The sequence below is a fragment of the Thalassophryne amazonica genome, chromosome 15 (assembly GCF_902500255.1).
Source record: "Thalassophryne amazonica chromosome 15, fThaAma1.1, whole genome shotgun sequence".
Taxonomy (NCBI): Eukaryota; Metazoa; Chordata; class Actinopteri; order Batrachoidiformes; family Batrachoididae; genus Thalassophryne; species Thalassophryne amazonica.
In genome coordinates this window covers 94,676,893-94,696,109 of record NC_047117.1, presented here as the reverse complement: position 1 = coordinate 94,696,109, position 19,217 = coordinate 94,676,893, and the positions used below count along the sequence as shown (strand labels likewise).

The window sequence follows — 19,217 nt, the reverse complement described above, 5'->3', positions numbered from 1 at the left end:
CGACGGTCCACTAGAAATGCTCAAACACTGACAGAGTGCCTTAAACATTCATATTATTTTTCTCGACATAACACATTAACATGGACTGACTCTGAAAGACCTTAGGTAGCTGGAGCCGCGACCCCGAGCCACCAGGGCAGTAGGGGAAGCCGGGGAACAGTGGATCAAAATGTGTTTTGTGGCAGCATAAACACATTATGCATAGATTGTCATTTTATTGTGAATTTAATACAAGTTATCATTTATAAGGCTGTGTTATTTATGTCTCCCCAAGTGTAATTTACAGGTGTTTAAAATCAATTTTAACATTTGTGATTCACTGTGCCCCGGACACTAATTCACAGGGCACAGTGAATCAACTTAGAATTAAAAAAAAAAAAAAAAAACGACTATAAAGATTTCTTCAAAAATTATTAAATATATGCTGATGCATATACAAAATATACTCCAGCAAACAACTATGTAATGTGTGAGTGTCTTATATAGTGATATAAGTCTTTTAAAAACTACTATAAATCAACTGGTCATCATTTCTGTTCAAATGTGAAAACAGTTGTTTAAATACACAAATTATAGAAGTAATTCATGGAAAAATAAATGTATAAGCTTCAACAAGTAATATTTGTCATCCACTTGATGGTGGGGCTTAGTGAATCACTTTCTGGACTGATTCACTGTGCCCCACGAGTCATGTGATCAAATAGCTGATAGTCTGGAGAAGACATAACACATGCTCATCAGTTGGACGGGGTCGTCTTCTAAGAACAAAGTTTTTGGGCCACTTTTCCTCTGTTGTGAGAAATAAATACAAGACACTGACATCCACAAATTTACTTTTGATAGGAAAAAACTGACTTCACTTGCCACTTTGTTTTACCCTTAATGTATCCAAAACAAAACACTCATTTATAAGGGGTGATGTCTTTATGCATAAAAATATGGCATAACTGCTGTAAATATATATGAAGTTTTGCAGATATAGCTACTGATTCACTGTGCCCTGTTTTCCCCTACAGGTTAGTCAGAGGTGGAAACAACACAATTCCAGAGTAAAGCCTCCAGAAACTGATTCATTAGGAGAAAAAAAAAATAAAAAATAACAGTGAGAAAACCAAACTGTTTTTTTTTAACAATAAAATGTTCATAAAATTTAAAAGTTCATCTGACAAGGTTCTTGTAACTTGATCATTGGAGGTTATTTTTTTAAGTTTAAATTATCTTCCAGTGTTTAAAAAAATGGATCTGAAATCTGATCAGGTCGGGGCGTCTTTAAGGACTTTTCTGATGTTTAATCCCATGATGCATCACTGGTACCAAAGGCAAACTGTAAGGAGGTAAAAGTTTAGGTGAAAAGTGAGTTTGGCACAAGAAACACCAAAGCATCATGGGAATAAATGTCCTACAAGATCCTCCCAGCTGGATTTGTTTTTCCCTCACAATCTGAATTTTTATCCAAAGTGGGAAAAAATATAGCATTTTAGATATGTGCCATTTTTAATCCAATGAATATTGCAGTATTATATTTGTAACTTAAAAAAAAACAAACATTTTTTTTAATCAGTCGTAACTCTATTTTACATTCTGGAGAAACCTTTAAATGGTTTTAAGCAGCAAAATGTTACGTTCTGAACTCAGAAAAGGAGCGATGGTTTCCACCTCTCACTCGAACGTCCACCACAGAAAAGTCCATTAATAGTTTTACATTCATAAATACATTAATTTACACAATATCTCACTGTGACCTCGTGACCTTTCAGGATTTGAGATGTGCATCACAGCAAGGTTCCAAAAGACACGTGATGAAGGCAAAACGCTGCCCACCGAAACTTCTGTTTGTACAAAGCCTCAGCAGCAGAACCTGATTCCATTATTGGTCCAAAAACCCAACTGATGAAAAAGATTTAAAGATGAAGCTTAAATGCTTCTGTAAAACATTAGCATGTCGCTCTCAATTAGTGACCCCAAAATCATCTGCACCACAACTGTCTGAATCTGTGAACCAGAACTGTTTAGGATTTTATTATCACTTAATCTCACTATATTTTGTTAAAAAAAATTTTTTTTTAGTAAAATGGAAAGTTTTTAAAAAATTATTTCAGAGTGATGCCTTAAATTAATTTAAAATTATTTTTGTTTCTCAGTCAATTTTAAAAATGTAGCCAGTTTGAATGGCAAATGTTGGCTTTTAAAATGCTTTAAGTCATTTAAATCATTGTGTCCTTGATATAGAAATTTTTTGAAGTTTACAACCAGACAGGCATATTTAACATTTTAAGATGTTTCACTTTGGAGCAGTTATAAAATACAAAAATAAGCTGTTAACCAGTTGGAAGCCATTTAAAAACATTTTAAATTGTCCAGCCTGGGGTTACACCTAATGATAAGTTTGTATTTGATAAATGTCACTATTCTCCATAATCAATCAGTTGTTTGGGGTAATTCTATGGTACGGTGAAAAATGTCAGTGTTCCAAAGCTCAAAAACGAGTACTCAAATGTCTTCTTTTGTCCGCAAACCCAAACATATTCAGGCTGTTGTCAAAGAAGACTAAACTAAAAAAACAATCAACTGTGAAAATAATCTGTGATTCATTTAGTTGTGCAGCTGGAATCCAGTCATCCTTTGTTAAAGTTCAATAAAACAAAGTGACAAATCCTCACAAACCTACTTTAAATTATATCCTAATTAAACATTTTATTAGATTTGTTTTTGTTTCTTTATTCCTCCACAGCCTTGAAGTTGCTGTAATTTTGTAAAATCATAACAGGTATAAAACCCCCAAATCATCTTCTAATTCACATGAAGATGTGAGAAACATTCAGCAGGAGCATCAGAAGTCTGAACTCTTGAACAATCACTAAATATGGACAAACACACAGATGGAGTATTTACAAATCCAACTTAAATATGAAAGGTTTTCCATGACGCGGGCGCACGTTGCCGTGCTGACGTGTAGTGTTTAAAAGGTGACTGATGGTCCTCACCGGCATCTGTAGTCAGGTCACAGGCAGACAAACATCATAAGACGGCACCAGCGGGTCCAAAGACGACCAGAACGAGTGCTGGCAGCGCTCCACGCTCTGCTCTGGATGTCCGACCTCTTGGAGCAACGCCAGATGAACAGGGGTTCTTGGCGGCACCTGCTGGCCGCTATGATATCTTACAGTTTCCCTTGGAGGAAGACGAGGACGAGCTCTTCGGTGGACTGTGTGGGTGGCCTGAAGGACTTTGAGCGTTTCAGACTATTTCCTTTGCTTCCGCCACCACCCGCTGTTGCACTGTGTGCCACAGAGTACGAGCGTCCGTGCATCATCACGGCGTTCATGCCGTTGGCCATTGAGAAGGACTTGAGATGAGACTTGATGGCCACAGGAAGCGGCAGTTTGTCAATGAGGTGCACGGGCGTACAGGAAACGATGGAACGGCAGCAAAGATCCTGGAGGCTGAAGACTGCGGGACAAGACAGCAAACCACAAAGTAAAACATCATGACCTCATGTCTGCATCCATTTATAACCAGATAGGTCATTGTGTGCCTCCAATCACAGGACTACAAGACCTTCAGGAACATTGGGGTGTCCTGGTTTTTAAGACAGATAAATGTTTATATTGTTATTCTATCATTTTATTTCCACAGTTAAAATAATAAACCTTGTGGTTTCTTCAGGTGTGAGACGGGCAGCATCATCACATTAGATACTGACCACGTCCCAATTCAGCGATACACACACACACACACACACGTGTGTGTGTGTGTGTATATATATATATATATATATATATACACACTCAACAAAAATATAAACGCAACACTTTTTGAAGGAGATGTGTTGCACTGCATGAGGCAAATGGTGGTCACACCAGATACTGACTGGTATCCCCCCATAATAAAACAAAACTGCACCTTTCAGAGTGGCCTTTTATTGTGGGCAGTCTAAGGCACACCTGTGCACTAATCATGGTGTCTAATCAGCATCTTGTATGGCACACCTGTGAGGTGGGATGGATTATCTCAGCAAAGGAGAAGTGCTCACTATCACAGATTTAGACTGGTTTGTGAACAATATTTGAGGGAAATGGTGATATTGTGTATGTGGAAAAAGTTTTAGATCTTTGAGTTCATCTCATACAAAATGGGAGCAAAACCAAAAGTGTTTGCGTTTATATTTTTGTTGTGTATATAATATACACATATATGTATATAAAAAAACACTTTCAGGCTCCACATGTACAATTATCAATAAGCAATGTTTGTAAGTAATTACTGTAAGTGATTACTTAACTATAAGTTATGCACAGCACGCTAAGTCTGCCAGGCAACAGGAGGGTAGTGGAGAGGAAACAAATAACGTAACACCAAAACACTCTGTGGGTGAGACAGTCCCATTTCAGAGCAGTTAGGGTCCTATCTCACTGGGCCGTGCCCAGTGAGATAGGACCAGCCTGTGGATGGCAATTGTGAGGGAAATCGCTTGATTTTGCATCACCTTTGCTGGGTGGCACTTTTCCCTTGCAGGGTGTCCACCAACTTTGTGCCTAGATTCTGAACTTCTCAAAGTTGGCAAGGCAACAAGACTCCTCCCAGTGTTCAGCCAGAGCCGTCACTGGTGTCCTTCGCACTTGCTAGGACTCTCATTCAGAAGAGAACTGGGGGGAGCATGCCACTGTGGCAGAGATGATTGGAGAGGAACAGCCGCTTCTGGAAGCGGCTGAACTGCTGCCAGCCAGGACTCCCCGTTTGAGTTTTCTCAACTACGCATTTTATGACATTATAATTTTTTTTTTTTTTTAATTGAGGAACACAACTTTACAGGAGCTGAGAGCACAGCATAATTTCTAGGCGTGCTGATTTTTAAAAAGCATTTTTTAAACATTTTCTTGCTTGCGTGTACTGTTTGTCAGGCAACGGCCTCCATACTACAGCGTCCCCGTGAGGGGAGGGTCCAGCGTGCTTCAAACATTAGCTTAGCATGGCGGCCGAAGAGCTAATTTAGGAGAAGTCTTTGCTGAAGGCCAATGTTGGGGCGCATTTGGATTTTATTATTTGCTGCGTAAGAAGGAGCTTGACATGACTATGCAGTGTGCAAAATCTGCAAAATGATAGTACTTCAGAAACACTTCAAATCCACAAGCCCACATGCTACGCCATCACCCAGAGCTAAAAAGGGGAGCAGAGCGGTATCTGCCAACTACTGACCAGCGCTTCACTAAACCTGCCAGCAACTCTAAACGAGCAAAGCAGATACGTAAATCTTACATCTAGAATTACTGATTAACCTTGTTAAAGCTGCATTTTCTTAAACATAAATATTTTTTAATAAACTTTTCTCCAGAGCCTTTGAATCGAAAATTGATTCTGAATCGAACTGTCACCCCAAGAATCGGAATCAAATTGAATCGTGAGTTGTGTACAATCACATCCCTAATAGTGGCTTTGAATCTTTATGTTTGAGTGCTCACACTCTCTCTGAGGCGCTGTGGTGGGAGAGTTCTTTGATGGCTCTTTGTGAGTGAGGAATATGCGACAGTGTTCATTAAACCAATATAAAAATATAGCCAGCAACACTCAAGTGTCCTTCTTAATAAAGTTTTAATGACTCACGGCAAGATGACAGGCTCAGGAGCACAGACGCGTTTCGACTACATCACACACTGATGAAGACCTAGTCGAAACGCGTCTGTTGCTCCTGATCCTGTTGTCTTGCCGTGAGTCATTAAAACTTTTATTAAGAAGGATATTTTTATATTGACTTAGTTTTTGAGCCGTGCACCTCCACTCCTGGTCCCTGTGGGTGCTCGTTGTTTTCTCTGCTATGTTTTTCATTAAACAACCACCTGCTCAGTTCCAGCTCCAACAGCACACGTCTTTAAATTTGGAAAATCTTTCTCCTAATGCCATGCTGTGGAAATATGACAGCTGTCCCTTACAGCCAAAACACAAGAGGACGGAGGAGGACGTACCTGTGCCAAATCAACATGCAAATCCCACTCAGATATGCTGTGAGACCCCGAGTAAAAAAAAAAAAAAAAAAAAAAAAGATAGGGAACAGGGAAAGGGACTTACATGTTACTGCCAAATAAATTAAATTCAAAATCAAAGGGACCACACTACTCCTGAAGTGCTGCTGCACATCACTGCCTCATGAAAAAAAAGGCTGTTCCAGCACGTGAACCATTGCTGTGCAAAACCTCGGAGCAGAGAACTAAAAAGGATCATTTAAACAGTGGGTTATATACCGGAGATGGAAGATAGGACAGTAGATCCTGCAGGGACATAATTCTGCAAGTCTGCAATTCTGCAAGTCGGTGAGTGTGCTGTATGATTTTTTTTTTTTCCTCATTTTATTTTTTCTTGTCCTTACTGGGTACAGTGGAGGAATTTCCGCAGTCCATTCACATAGATAAGAGCAGGATAATAGGAACTGAACACTTTGTGTGCAAACGTGTCATTGTTTCAGCTGTGAGTGGCCACTTCAGTAAGATACCAACTGGGACATTGTCACCGTTTGCCGTATCTGGTCACTAATTCACGTCTCCAACTTCTTCCCAACAGTCACACCAATGAGATAGGACCATTACTTCCAGGCCTCCAACTGTGTCTGAAGGGTAGAAAGCCTGAAGAGTTTGTGGGAAACAGACCCTGAACTGGGACACAGACCTTAGACTTGTCTGACATTCCAACCAATATTAATTGATTAAAACAATTCATAAGAATATTTCAGTTCATTTGTATGAAGTAATAAGATGGGGAAAGCAACATGAACAATACCTAACATTCATACAACCCCCGGCAAAAATTATGGAATCACCGGCCTCAAAGGATGTTCATTCAGTTGTTTAATTTTGTAGAAAAAAGCAGATCACAGACATGACACAAAACTAAAGTCATTTCAATGGCAACTTTCTGGCTTTAAGAAACACTATAAGAAATCAAGAAAAAAGATTGTGGCAGTCAGTAACGGTTACTTTTTTTAGACCAAGCAGAGGAAAAAAATATGGAATCACTCAATTCTGAGGAAAAAATTATGGAATCACCCTGTAAATTTTCATCCCCCAAATTAACACCTGCATCAAATCAGATCTGCTCATTGACACTGACCTCTATGCCATGACATTGAACCTATGTGTCTTTTTGCAAGGAATGTTTTTTGCAGTTTTTTGCTCTATGGCAAGATGCATATCATCTTGAAAAATGATTTCATCATCCCCAAACATCCTTTCAATTGTCCAAAAATATCAACATAAACTTGTGCATTTACTTGTTTTTTCTGTTTAGGTGTTAATGATGCCTTTCGTTTAGCTTTTCTGTATGTAAATCCCATTTCCTTTAGGCGGTTTCGTACAGTTTGGTCACAGACGTTAACTCCAGTTTCCTCCCATTCGTTCCTCATTTGTTTTGTTGTACATTTTCGATTTTTTGAGACATATTGCTTTAAGTTTTCTGTCTTGACGCTTTGATGTCTTCCTTGGTCTACCAGTATGTTTGCCTTTAACAACCTTCCCATGTTGTTTGTATTGGTCCAGAGTTTAGACACAGCTGACTGTGAACCAACCAACATCTTTTGCAACATTGCATGATGATTTACTCTCTTTTAAGAATTTGATAATCCTCTCCTTTGTTTCAATTGACATCTCTCGTGTTGGAGCCATGATTCATGTCAGTCCACTTGGTGCAACAGCTCTCCAAGGTTTGTTCACTCCTTTTTAGATGCAGACTAACGAGCAGATCTGATATGATGCAGGTGTTAGTTTTGGGGATGAAAATTTACAGGGTGATTCCATAATTTTTTCCTCTGCTTGGTCTAAAAAGTAACCGTTACTGACTGCCACAATCTTTTTTTCTTGATTTCTTATAGTGTTTCTTAAAGCCAGAAAGTTGCCATTTGAAATGACTTTAGTTTTGTGTCATGTCTGTGATCTGCTTTTTTTTTCTACAAAATTAAACAACTGAATGAACATCCTCCGAGGCCGGTGATTCCATAATTTTTGCCAGGGGTTGTACTAACCATACTAATACCCATACTAACATTTTTAAAAAATGAATAAACCTTATTATCTCACCTCTGTTGGGCCTCCAGAATTTCTCCATTCCATGCCTCATCAGCACGATGCGTGACAGTTCTGTGAAGGACTCGATGACATTGAAGTTGCACAGCGGGCTGACCTCAAAGAACGTCATGCTGTTCTTCTCTGCGTACGCTCTCGCCTGCTCCGTCGGAACCTGTCGCTTAAACGCCAGGTGAAGCCGGTTTCCCACTAAGATCCTGGGCACACCCGGGGCATGCTGGGAAAGCAGAGGTACGTTGTCACTGCCCACTCAAAGCGCTGAAGGTAAATATCTGAGAGGACACGGGACAAAGCCACGGCTACACCTAAGGAGTGGTAAGGATGCTAACACAGGACATCACACGACCCTCAAGCTTCATAGAAAATCAGAAAGACAAAGGATTACCTCATCAATTTCCCGGATCCATCGATCAATGCCATCAAATGACCAACCGTTAGTGATGTCATACACAAGTAGGATGCCCTGAAGGACAGAAGTCAAAATTTTTATAAAACAAACAAAAATACAGGAAAGAAGCAAATTTGAAAACTTTTAAGACAATTAATTGATTGAGGAATCCTGACCTGTGCCCCGCGTGAGTAAGACCTGAAGATGGTGCAGAATCTGCCCTGTCCCGACGTGTCCCTGTTCAGGACACAAACACCTCAGTACGCCCAAACACTGCACGAACTGGTACTTTACTAAATTTACTGACTGGGCAGCTGTGATATTCATACTCGGGCTTATGACAGTTGCCGACTGTGACTGTTATTGTGAAAAGTAATAGGTTGCAGTGTAAACCTTCTCGCACCATAATTCACACATGCACTAAATTGAGACACTTTGATTGTATGTATATGCCTTCATATTATTTTATGTATTAACATTTTACATTACTGAGGTGCACAAGAGTGTGTCACTTGGTAACATTTTCAGTATTTCCACTCACTACTATCTACTGGTCTGTTACGTTACTGATCTACTGTGCTTTAGACCAGATTTAATAAAATGTAAATTGCTATTTGATACCTAGATAGCTATATGTTTGTAGTATTAATAAAAGGAATAGTTTTGACTGTGTTGAATGTTTGGTCTCCAAAGTAAAGGTCAAACAAGGTCAACGCCCATTGGATTCTATGAAATGTGACATATGTTACCCTGTAACATAACTAAGCATGATACATGGTCCAAACTATTCCTTTTTAAAACTCTGTTAACTCAACTAATAATGTGCATTATTTTTGACCAAAATTGGAGCAACTTTAACTTTTGACCCCTGTACAAACTGAAACTGACTTTTGTCACCATTTTTGCTGTTTTTACCCCATAACTACTGAACATTCCGTCATATATAGTCCAAACTATACCTTTTTGGAATCTTTATGTTCAGACAAACAATGCAGTGTCATTTTCAATTTGGTTGGAGCATTTTTAATTTTGACCCCTGTGTGAGTCTTCAATTGACCCCTACCTGGCCGCCTATTGAAAATTCAAGTGGCCAGTCGGTTTTTTCAAAGAGTAATGCCTAATGAGTATTTGTGCCGAATTTGATGCTTGTATCACTATTTGCAGGATTTTGCTCTAAAGATTCTCTTAGCTGCTGCACTACACCGTCTCTAAGCCGCCCAACATAGCTAGTCTCACTACTGTCTTATAGACTTTCTCCTTGCAGATATTCTTCGGTCACAAATCACTCCTGCCACCTTTCTCCACCCACTCCACCCTGCCTGCACTTTCTTCTTCACCTCTCTACCACACTCTCCATTACTTGGATAGATGACTCACAGTATTTAAACTAGTCTACCTTAACCACCTCTACTCCTTTAAAAAGCACACCAGACTCCCTCTCACTCACATATGTACTCAGTCTTGCGCCTGCTGACTTTCATTCCCCTTCTTTCCACCTCTCCAAGTTAGTCTCAACCTAGTCTCTACGTTCCATCTTTCAACTCATGCAAATATTCTTACCACTGCATTCAGAAACATTATTTGTATATTGTGATAAATTTTAGCTCAAACCTTCCAGTGCTAATGTGGACTTGCAGTGAAAAAACACCAGATATTTTCTTGACAGCTCCATAAGTGCTCAAACTTACCATAACTCCAACTTAACTCTTCTCCCATCCAGCAGGATTGTGGTAGTTTTGTAATCAATCCCTGAGATTTCACACAATCACAGTTGGAAGCTGTTAGATGATTGGGTCCTTTTGTAAATTTATTTAAAAGAAACAGTTTTTCAAAAACACTTACCACTGCTGTAGGCGTAAGGAGCCTCCACCGAGCCGTCCTGCAGACTGTCCAGAATCTCCCCTTTTCCAACATCACTGTCTCCAACCAAAAGAAACTTGAGGAGATAATCATAACTCTTGACAGGACTACTCTGAGTCCCCATCATCCCACGCATTGGTTCCAGTACCAAGAGCTATGAAGCTCCACAGACACAATGGAGGCGGTCCGGAAAAAGGCAGATGTGACTTTACAACTAACAATTAACTATAACCACCAAACCAGCCACAAATTTACAATAAATACAGATAAACTACAGCCACGACTTCACAACAAATATCATAAACTACAACCACCAAACCAGCCACAAATTTATAATAAATACAGATAAACTACAGCCACGACTTCACAACAAATATCATAAACTACAACCACCAAACCAGCCACAAATTTACAATAAATACAGATAAACTACAGCCACGACTTCACAACAAATATCATAAACTATAACCACCAAACCAGCCACAAATTTACAATAAATACAGATAAACTACAGCCACGACTTCACAACAAATATCATAAACTACAACCACCAAACCAGCCACAAATTTATAATACAGATAAACTACAGCCACGACTTCACAACAAATATCATAAACTACAACCACCAAACCAGCCACAAATTTACAATAAATACAGATAAACTACAGCCACGACTTCACAACAAATATCATAAACTACAACCACCAAACCAGCCACAAATTTACAATAAATACAGATAAACTACAGCCACGACTTCACAACAAATATCATAAACTACAACCACCAAACCAGCCACAAATTTATAATAAATACAGATAAACTACAGCCACGACTTCACAACAAATATCATAAACTACAACCACCAAACCAGCCACAAATTTACAATAAATACAGATAAACTACAGCCACGACTTCACAACAAATATCATAAACTACAACCACCAAACCAGCCACAAATTTATAATAAATACAGATAAACTACAGCCACGACTTCACAACAAATATCATAAACTACAACCACCAAACCAGCCACAAATTTACAATAAATACAGATAAACTACAGCCACGACTTCACAACAAATATCATAAACTACAACCACCAAACCAGCCACAAATTTATAATAAATAGATAAACTACAGCCACGACTTCACAATAAATACTGACAAACTATATAACCAGCAAACAAATCGCAGCTTTACAATAAATATCGATAAATTATAACCATCAAACCGGTCTTGACTTTAGGACAAATAAAGATAAACTCTAACCACCAAATCAGTCACCGGTTTTTAAGTTTTAACGACGTCAGTCTTCATGTAAATAATCAAAACAGCGTTAGCTGTTGTTAGCTTGAAGCTAGCCAACTAACACAGGAGATGATAACGTATTTTAATAGGATGAAAAGATACAAAGTTAAAGAACGGATTCTTGGTCAAACCGCAACAACAAACTCTACAACGGATAATTTATATATATTTACTTTGTTTTAAAGAAATCACACGAAATCCATATGAACACAAAACGTCTGTAACGGGCCGAGTTGGAACTTCCGTTTTGTGACGTTTTTACGTCACATCCAGGTTCCTGTTATTTATTTCAATAATAATAATAATAATAATAATAATAATAATATAATGATGATAATAATAATAATAATTATTATTATTATTACTACTATTATTATGTCACGGACATGAAAGCGCAAAGCCCCTGGAACTGTCATTTATGTCTTTCAGACTTTTTTATCAAATGTTTCAGGGGAGCATTAGCATGGTTAAAACCTTTCAGCTTCTGGGGGGGTGTCAAAAGTACAGGGGTCAAAAGTTCAAGTTGCTCCAATTTTGGTTAAAAAATGATGCAAATTATTATTAGTGTCCATTAGCTGCATGCACCACAGCTGACCAGTTTTGAGGTTCAGTGTCTTGCCCAAAGACACTCTGCAGCATTTGGGGATCGATTCCACCAATCATTTAATTATAGATAACTTTTGAAACCAGATTAACTGCACTGATCCAAATCTCACAGAAAAATTGAGACTGTTAAAAAAAATCTGTCTGTGTAATAAGTGAAAAATATCACTCAAGACACTTCAAATGTCAATGTGAACAGAATCTAAATCACAAAATGTTCAACAGTGAATGTTTGCAAGTCTTATGGTTGTTCAAATGTGGTTTTAATTCATATTAAAATAAATTTAAATATAAACAGGTGATTCAAAAGTCATCTTGTCCAACACGACCCCTTTAATGAGGAATAAATCAACTAATGCACTTTTACTGACTGTTTTGTGCCTTAAATGCCTTCAGCTCTGTGGAATATAATTATCTGCTGATATTCGCAGCAGCTGTGGAAACGATCACTTAAGTTCTGAATTTAAAAGCAGGTGCTCACCTGAAGAGGTGAAAGGTCATCTTGCTGGAGGGAAATGTTGCTGCTACCTGCTGTGGCTGTGCTGTTGCCAGTGTGGTTTTCTGCTTTTTGTCCTGGTGGTGGGTTTGGCTCAGCTCTTCAACATCCAGTTTCAGAGTGGGATGATGTAAAAGAAGTGGTAGAAAAAGAAGAAACAGAGCTCATACCAATGGTTGTATCTGAAGCGACAGCCCGGGATGGTGGACATGGAGGCCAGAGACTTCCTGTGTATGTGCGTGTGAAGGCCTCCCAGGACCCAAAGCTGCTGTTCTCACCAGCACTGGGGTCCAGACCCCTTCCTCCAGCTGCTAAGGAGGTTTTATTCAGGAGTGTTTCTTCTGTGTCAGCGGGGCAGCCTTCTATGCCCAAGCTTGTTGAAATGATGTGCCACTTTGATAAAATGTACGTGAGGATCAGGACTGACGTCTTCAGCACCAGGCAGGCCTACAAGTATCTGAAACTGGGCTGGTGTCCTGTGAACCGAGGCAACAGCCAGTATTACTACTTCCAGTACAGTCTGGATGCCAACTGTGGATTCAAGAAGCAGGTGAGTAAAATAACCCAGTACCTGTGTTCTGGGAGGGTTTTCTATAGTAATGGGTCACTGTATTTAAAAACCATTACTGTGTGTGTGTTTTTTTTTGTTTTTTTTTTTAGCTGTGACATCAATTGAAATGCTCTGGTTTTAACCTTTCAGAGTCACCCCGATTATTTCACAGTCAGCAGTGTGCTCCGCTATGATCCCTGGGTGTCTGGTCCCGTTGTCAGAGAGCTGCCGTTCACGATTCCCCTGCAGTGTAACTTCCACAGGTGAGACCTCAGTTTAACTTCTCACTGGTTGTGCGGTAACGGCTACAAAACACATACTGAGCAGGTGTGTGAGGTAAGACGTATTCTGAAACTGTTGTGATTTCACTCTTTTACTGCAGGTTGTTTCATTCCTATAAAGTCGGCTTTCATCCCAAACTGCAAGGAGGCACCGTTTACAAAAGCCTGACACCTAAAACCACTTTTGTCCTCGTCCCTCAAGATGGTACATTTTTTTTTCCTATCTCATGTAGCGATAGATAATATATAAAATAGTGAGTTTTAGCTGCTCTTAACTTAGTTTCTTCCACATCAGGAGAACACAAATAAAAATATTTGTACTGACTGCAGTGAGACAAACTCTAACCTGAGGATGAACTTATTTTAACAAAACACACCTTTGGAAAATAAAAACTGCATCAAAATTAAAGTGTTTATTCAAACCATCTCAACTGGTTCCTTTCAATGCAAAGAAAGGAGCCAGTTGAGATGGTTTGAGCATCTAGTGAAGATGCCCCCTGGTGGTCTCATCAACTGAGGAAGACCAGGACACACTGGAGATTATATGACTTATATTTCCCAGCTGTCTTGGGAACATCTGCACCACAATGCCTCAAGACACCCCCCCCAAGGGAAGAGTTACAGGACTTGGCTGAGGATAGGGAAGTGTGGGTTGAGCTGCTCAGTCTTCTGCCACCATCAACAGACAGGTGGCAGAAAATGAACTACAGTATTATCAGCTTGGTGACTTTGGATTCTTGTTTACCTTTTTATTGGAATTTATTCTTATTGAAGTTTTTTTTTATTAGTTTGATTTCTGGCAAAGTCTTAGTCAAAATTACTATTATAGCGGCTCTCTTTTGGTGTGTGTGTGGGGGGGGGGGCTTTAAGAGTCAAAGGACCTCCAAAACTGTTAAAAAAAACAAAACAAAAAACAAAAAAAAAAACTTGGTGTACCTCAGATTGAGGCAGATTTTTTTTTTCCTAAAAGGAAATAACACAAGACCTTTGTTTTATTTTTAATACTGAACAATTAACATGTCAATGGGCAAGTTCACAAAAGGTCAAATACATGAAGTTTTATTGATCACATACAAGTGGGAACTGTTTTTAATATAAACCTTTCTCACTTTAATCCTCGTCAGGGACAGAGGTCACTGGTCCTAAAGTCTACACTCTGGGAGAGGCCATGTGTTTTGTGGCCAAGCTGTCAGACGCAGCGTCCCACAATTCTGGACACCAACGGCTGTACATCAACACATGTTTCATGACAGCATCTCAAAGCCCCGAGTCCAGCCCTAAATACACGGTCATCGACAACGAGGGGTAAAGCTGCTGCTTTAAAAGTCGCCAGGTTGCTTTCAAAGATGAATGTGCTTCTTTAATTTTAACTTTCAGGTGTATGACTGACGGTAAGGTGACGGAAAAATCAAAGTTCCTCCGCAGCGCCTCCATGTTGGTACAGGAGTTCTGTGTGGCTGCCTTCATGTTTAGTTCCATAGTTTCCAGCACCACATCCTCACAGGCAAGTTTTACAAGAAATTAATTTCTGTGCTGTGAAGTCATTTTAATAAAAAAAAATCTTTTAGCAAATGTACATGCACTGTGAGATGACTCTGAAGGAAGTGACTCCGTCAGCAAGTGCAAAGGCCTGCAACTACGACCCTGTGAAAAAGTGAGTCTTTTGTATGTGTGAGTTGTGGTGAGCTGAGGTGAATTTTTGTTTCACAGCAAAAATTCCTCCTTGAAGTTTGCAACCTGCTGTTTCTCTCAAACTGACACACATGACACTGAGAATCCAGCCTCAGTGTACCGTGACCACACACTGTATGGTGGCCATCCAGGGTGGCAGCTGTAGTCCAGTAGGGCTTCATGAAAGATCACAGGTCAACACAAATGCTGCAGTCATATTGAAAAGTAAATGACATTTGTCTGAAGATTCCAAAACGGTAGAATTTGGACTACAGCAAAATATGGTGAACTGTGCACAATCGGTCATGTTGCATCAAACTGATTCCAGGATGGGCCAAGAGGTTACAGGTTCCCTTTGGATGAGGTCACTGATTAACATCCAAAGAGAACCTGCACCCTATTGGCCCATCCCAGAATCTTTTTGACACCTATGTGCTACAGGGTGATGTCTAATGCCCCACCGTGGGTGGCCACCAAACATGTTCAATCAATCAATTTTTTTATATAGCGCCAAATCACAACAAACAGTTGCCCCAAGGCGCTTTATATTGTAAGGCAAGGCCATACAATAATTATGTAAAACCCCAACGGTCAAAACGACCCCCTGTGAGCAAGCACTTGGCTACAGTGGGAAGGAAAAACTCCCTTTTAACAGGAAGAAACCTCCAGCAGAACCAGGCTCAGGGAGGGGCAGTCTTCTGCTGGGACTGGTTGGGGCTGAGGGAGAGAACCAGGAAAAAGACATGCTGTGGAGGGGAGCAGAGATCAATCACTAATGATTAAATGCAGAGTGGTGCATACAGAGTAAAAAGAGAAAGAAACACTCAGTGCATCATGGGAACCCCCCAGCAGTCTACGTCTATAGCAGCATAACTAAGGGATGGTTCAGGGTCACCTGATCCAGCCCTAACTATAAGCTTTAGCAAAAAGGAAAGTTTTAAGCCTAATCTTAAAAGTAGAGAGGGTGTCTGTCTCCCTGATCTGAATTGGGAGCTGGTTCCACAGGAGAGGAGCCTGAAAGCTGAAGGCTCTGCCTCCCATTCTACTCTTACAAACCCTAGGAACTACAAGTAAGCCTGCAGTCTGAGAGCGAAGCGCTCTATTGGGGTGATATGGTACTACGAGGTCCCTAAGATAAGATGGGACCTGATTATTCAAAACCTTATAAGTAAGAAGAAGAATTTTAAATTCTAGTCTAGAATTAACAGGAGGCCCAAATGTTGGCGTAGGCCACGGTACACTGAGGCTGGAACAAAGTGATAGTCAACTGGCTCTCAGTTCATGGACTTAATCTGATGATTGGAATTTTGTGGATTAGGTGGCAGGAAGTGCACGGTGATGACTCGGTGTGCACCTGCTGTGACTCGTCATGTCCCTCAGCACAGCAGAGAGGTACGTCTTCTGTCTGCCTGAGTACACAAGCAACGACTTGTCATTACAGGACACTTGGCCAACTCATGGTTTGGCTTGGACCTTTAATTCAAGGGTGTATCAGACCTAATGATGGCTCTAAATATTTGACCAATGTGTCAACACTGGACAACTTGATCTGAACTTTCTCTCTTCAACAGCTTCCAGGGAAACTGTCTCCAGTCCTTCTTGGAAAGTTGCCTTCAAGGACAAACGTGTGACGTCGGACCCTCTGAAACCTGCTCTCGGCTCAAAGGATCCTGACGTCGCCAAAGTCTTGCGCAGTTAGACCAACAAAGCATGAAGTTTATATTAAAGATGTGGATTGACTGTAATTTTAATTAAAGTTATTCTTTCTATTGTCTGTCCTGAAAATCTTTATTGCTGGGACAGAAATCACCCTCATGCTGCTTATTCCAACAGGGTTGCGTTATAATGGCAGATGTAATCATTGATCAGCATGTTGGCATTTCTTAAGATCTCACGGAAATGTCTTTCTGCAATTGTGTGGATGCAGTCATCCACCACTAGGGGGTGGAAGATATTCACTGGCTTAGCTTGAGTGACTGCAGCAGGAAGTTCAATGACCTTTTGGCTCATTGGGTCTCCAATGAGAACATTCCACAGCAGCTTCTTCCTGAGGCTTCTCTCCATGAAGGCCAGCAAGTCCCTTAACCTGTCAGCCATCTTGTCCTGCCTCCACTGGGGCGGCGCTGTGGTCAACAGCAGGTGCATGAGCGCAGCTTTAAAATGCGAACTCCGCATGGGACTCCAGCCTGAGAGCACCGTCTGCCTCTGGTGGAGGTACTGTGCCACTTCCAGAGTCTGCAGGTGGCACGAGTCTGCAGGTAACCCTTGTGAGACGAGGTCGAAGAAACAATCCTCGTAGATGGCGGCAGAAAGAGTCCAGATCATATCTGAGCTGGTTTCAGAGGAAGGCGTGGCAAACAAATGGCCTTCTGTGTCAAACCGGACCACAGGACTAAGGCTGAAGCTGATTTTTCTGCTAGATGTAAATCTGACCACAAGTTTGCTCGGCATGTTGGCGTTTGGGGCAATGATGATGTCAAACTGGTACTTGTGGGAAATCTGCATCCATGCTTGTCTCAGGATGTTCTGAAACCATCTGGTGACCTGCAGTCTGGACAGGAAAGCCGTGTTCTTCACACAAAGTCCATTACATGCATCGGCCACGTGTGCCGGTGCGTCTTTGTTCTCATGGCGCAGCAGGCAGACCGTGTCCTCTGCGGCGCCCAACCTCTGACAGGGGCAGCCATTTTGGCGTCTCTCATTCTGAACCAGTTTGATTTGACAAGCTGTCTGCAGGTCATCTGTCTGGTTCTGGAGCAGACAATCAAACCTGAACGGCTCCACTGGAGTAAAAGGGACAAAGACATTCCAACCCTCCACCATATGAAAGTCTCTGATCTCCAGACCTCCATCACAGATGGTCCTCATGGACTCCAACAGATCACTAACTATTCCCTCCAGAAACTCCTCCTTCCTCCACTTCTGGACTTGAATAAAGTGGGTGTGGAACTGCTCCAGAGTGGTGCTGTTGGGCAGAGGAACCTCAGTGGCTCCAGAGGGATTGTTGCTGTGGGAGAACTTCCTGAAGAAATAGATCACCGAAATGATAGACAAGTTCCAAATGTACCAGAGATAATCCAGCTCGGTGAAGGCTGAACACCACATTTGGTTATGTTTAGGAGATTCTTCAGCCTCTGATGCACTCTGACCTTGTGAGCCACGTTTATCCCTAAAATCAGCAGTTTGGCTCTTTCCTCTGGAGCTCTGGACTTTGTGGTTTTCTATGAGTGGCACGTTCTCTTTCTTGGCACCTCTTAAATTGGAATCCTTGTGGACATCATGCTGCTGCCCCACGGTCTTCAGCTCTGTCGTTTCCGTAACGGTAGGTGGCACTTCCTGTTTGAGTTTGCCTGCTTCAGTCAGCAGCTTCCTTTCGTGCACTTTCAGGATTTCATCATCCAGATGTTCCACAGTGGGGTCATCCTTCAGATGCGCCAGGAGGCCCAGAGCCACCACAAGGACCCGCACGACCATATCCTGCATTGTTGATGCTTCCTGCAAAATATCAATTTTGTTTAAAGAAAAAACCATCAGAGGTGCAAAAAAATTTTTTTTTTTTTGTAAAATATTTTTTCTTTCATATTTCACTTTAACTGTGCAAAGTGAGAGAAGCTGCTTCCTTAATGGCCTGAAAGGGGTGGTTTTTTAATCCATTGTGAGATTTTAAATACAAAATCACTAATTGGACAACATTAAAGTGTTGAGCAGCAATTTTAAAAGTAATGAAATGTAACAAGAAGATAAAGAGACAAACCGTGCACAGACTTGAGCTCTTCCTCTTTCAGATGATGCAGTTCATCTTTAGTTATTTCCTGCACAAACCATCAGCTGTGACAACTTCCTGCGCGGTTAACTGCACGTCCTGAAGCGCTCGAGACAAAGAATTTAAAAGGTGTTCAAAGAAGAGCGAGCTGCTGTGGGAAAGAACTGGTTCATCAAGTTTTCTGGACTGTGTTCTCCTGCGTGATGGAAACCCTGTCACCTTTCTGACCAT

At 40.8% G+C, this 19,217-nt stretch overlaps 3 protein-coding genes across 3 annotated transcripts; 1 reads left to right on the top strand and 2 right to left on the bottom strand.

Annotated features, from left to right (window-relative positions):
• Positions 1 to 533: 533 nt before the first annotated feature.
• Positions 534 to 11,856, bottom strand: LOC117526011 (ras-related protein Rab-40C-like). The gene is made up of 6 exons (XM_034187997.1): positions 10,297 to 11,856; positions 10,143 to 10,203; positions 8,631 to 8,691; positions 8,452 to 8,529; positions 8,061 to 8,283; positions 534 to 3,450 (listed from the first exon to the last, which is right to left on the bottom strand). The coding sequence occupies exons 1-6, from the start codon at positions 10,448 to 10,450 to the stop codon at positions 3,161 to 3,163; spliced, it is 867 nt and encodes a 288-aa protein (XP_034043888.1). The 5' UTR covers positions 10,451 to 11,856; the 3' UTR covers positions 534 to 3,160.
• An 884-nt stretch (positions 11,857 to 12,740) lies between these two features.
• zp3c (zona pellucida glycoprotein 3c) lies at positions 12,741 to 16,922 on the top strand. Its single transcript, XM_034188740.1, has 8 exons — positions 12,741 to 13,271; positions 13,422 to 13,534; positions 13,654 to 13,757; positions 14,671 to 14,857; positions 14,930 to 15,056; positions 15,121 to 15,206; positions 16,542 to 16,615; positions 16,795 to 16,922. The coding sequence occupies exons 1-8, from the start codon at positions 12,741 to 12,743 to the stop codon at positions 16,920 to 16,922; spliced, it is 1,350 nt and encodes a 449-aa protein (XP_034044631.1).
• On the bottom strand, positions 16,792 to 18,706 carry LOC117527029 (inositol 1,4,5-trisphosphate receptor-interacting protein). Its single transcript, XM_034189171.1, has one exon. The coding sequence runs from the start codon at positions 18,704 to 18,706 to the stop codon at positions 17,045 to 17,047; it is 1,662 nt and encodes a 553-aa protein (XP_034045062.1). The 3' UTR covers positions 16,792 to 17,044.
• Between the last annotated feature and the right edge of the window lie 511 nt (positions 18,707 to 19,217).

What these genes read in the sequence shown, in the direction of transcription:
- zp3c (XM_034188740.1), top strand. Translation starts at nt 12,741, where the DNA reads ATGTTGCTGCTACCTGCTGTGGCTGTGCTGTTGCCAGTGTGGTTTTCT. An exon ending in ACGGTCATCGACAACGAGGG is followed by an intron (nt 14,858 to 14,929) that starts GTAAAGCTGCTG and finishes TTTAACTTTCAG; the next exon opens with GTGTATGACTGACGGTAAGG. An exon ending in CCAGCACCACATCCTCACAG is followed by an intron (nt 15,057 to 15,120) that starts GCAAGTTTTACA and finishes AAAATCTTTTAG; the next exon opens with CAAATGTACATGCACTGTGA.
- LOC117526011 (XM_034187997.1), bottom strand. Translation starts at nt 10,450, where the DNA reads ATGCGTGGGATGATGGGGACTCAGAGTAGTCCTGTCAAGAGTTATGAT. An exon ending in AGAGTTAAGTTGGAGTTATG is followed by an intron (nt 8,692 to 10,142) that starts GTAAGTTTGAGC and finishes TGTCCTGAACAG; the next exon opens with GGACACGTCGGGACAGGGCA. An exon ending in CTTACTCACGCGGGGCACAG is followed by an intron (nt 8,530 to 8,630) that starts GTCAGGATTCCT and finishes TCTGTCCTTCAG; the next exon opens with GGCATCCTACTTGTGTATGA.
- LOC117527029 (XM_034189171.1), bottom strand. Translation starts at nt 18,706, where the DNA reads ATGCAGGATATGGTCGTGCGGGTCCTTGTGGTGGCTCTGGGCCTCCTG.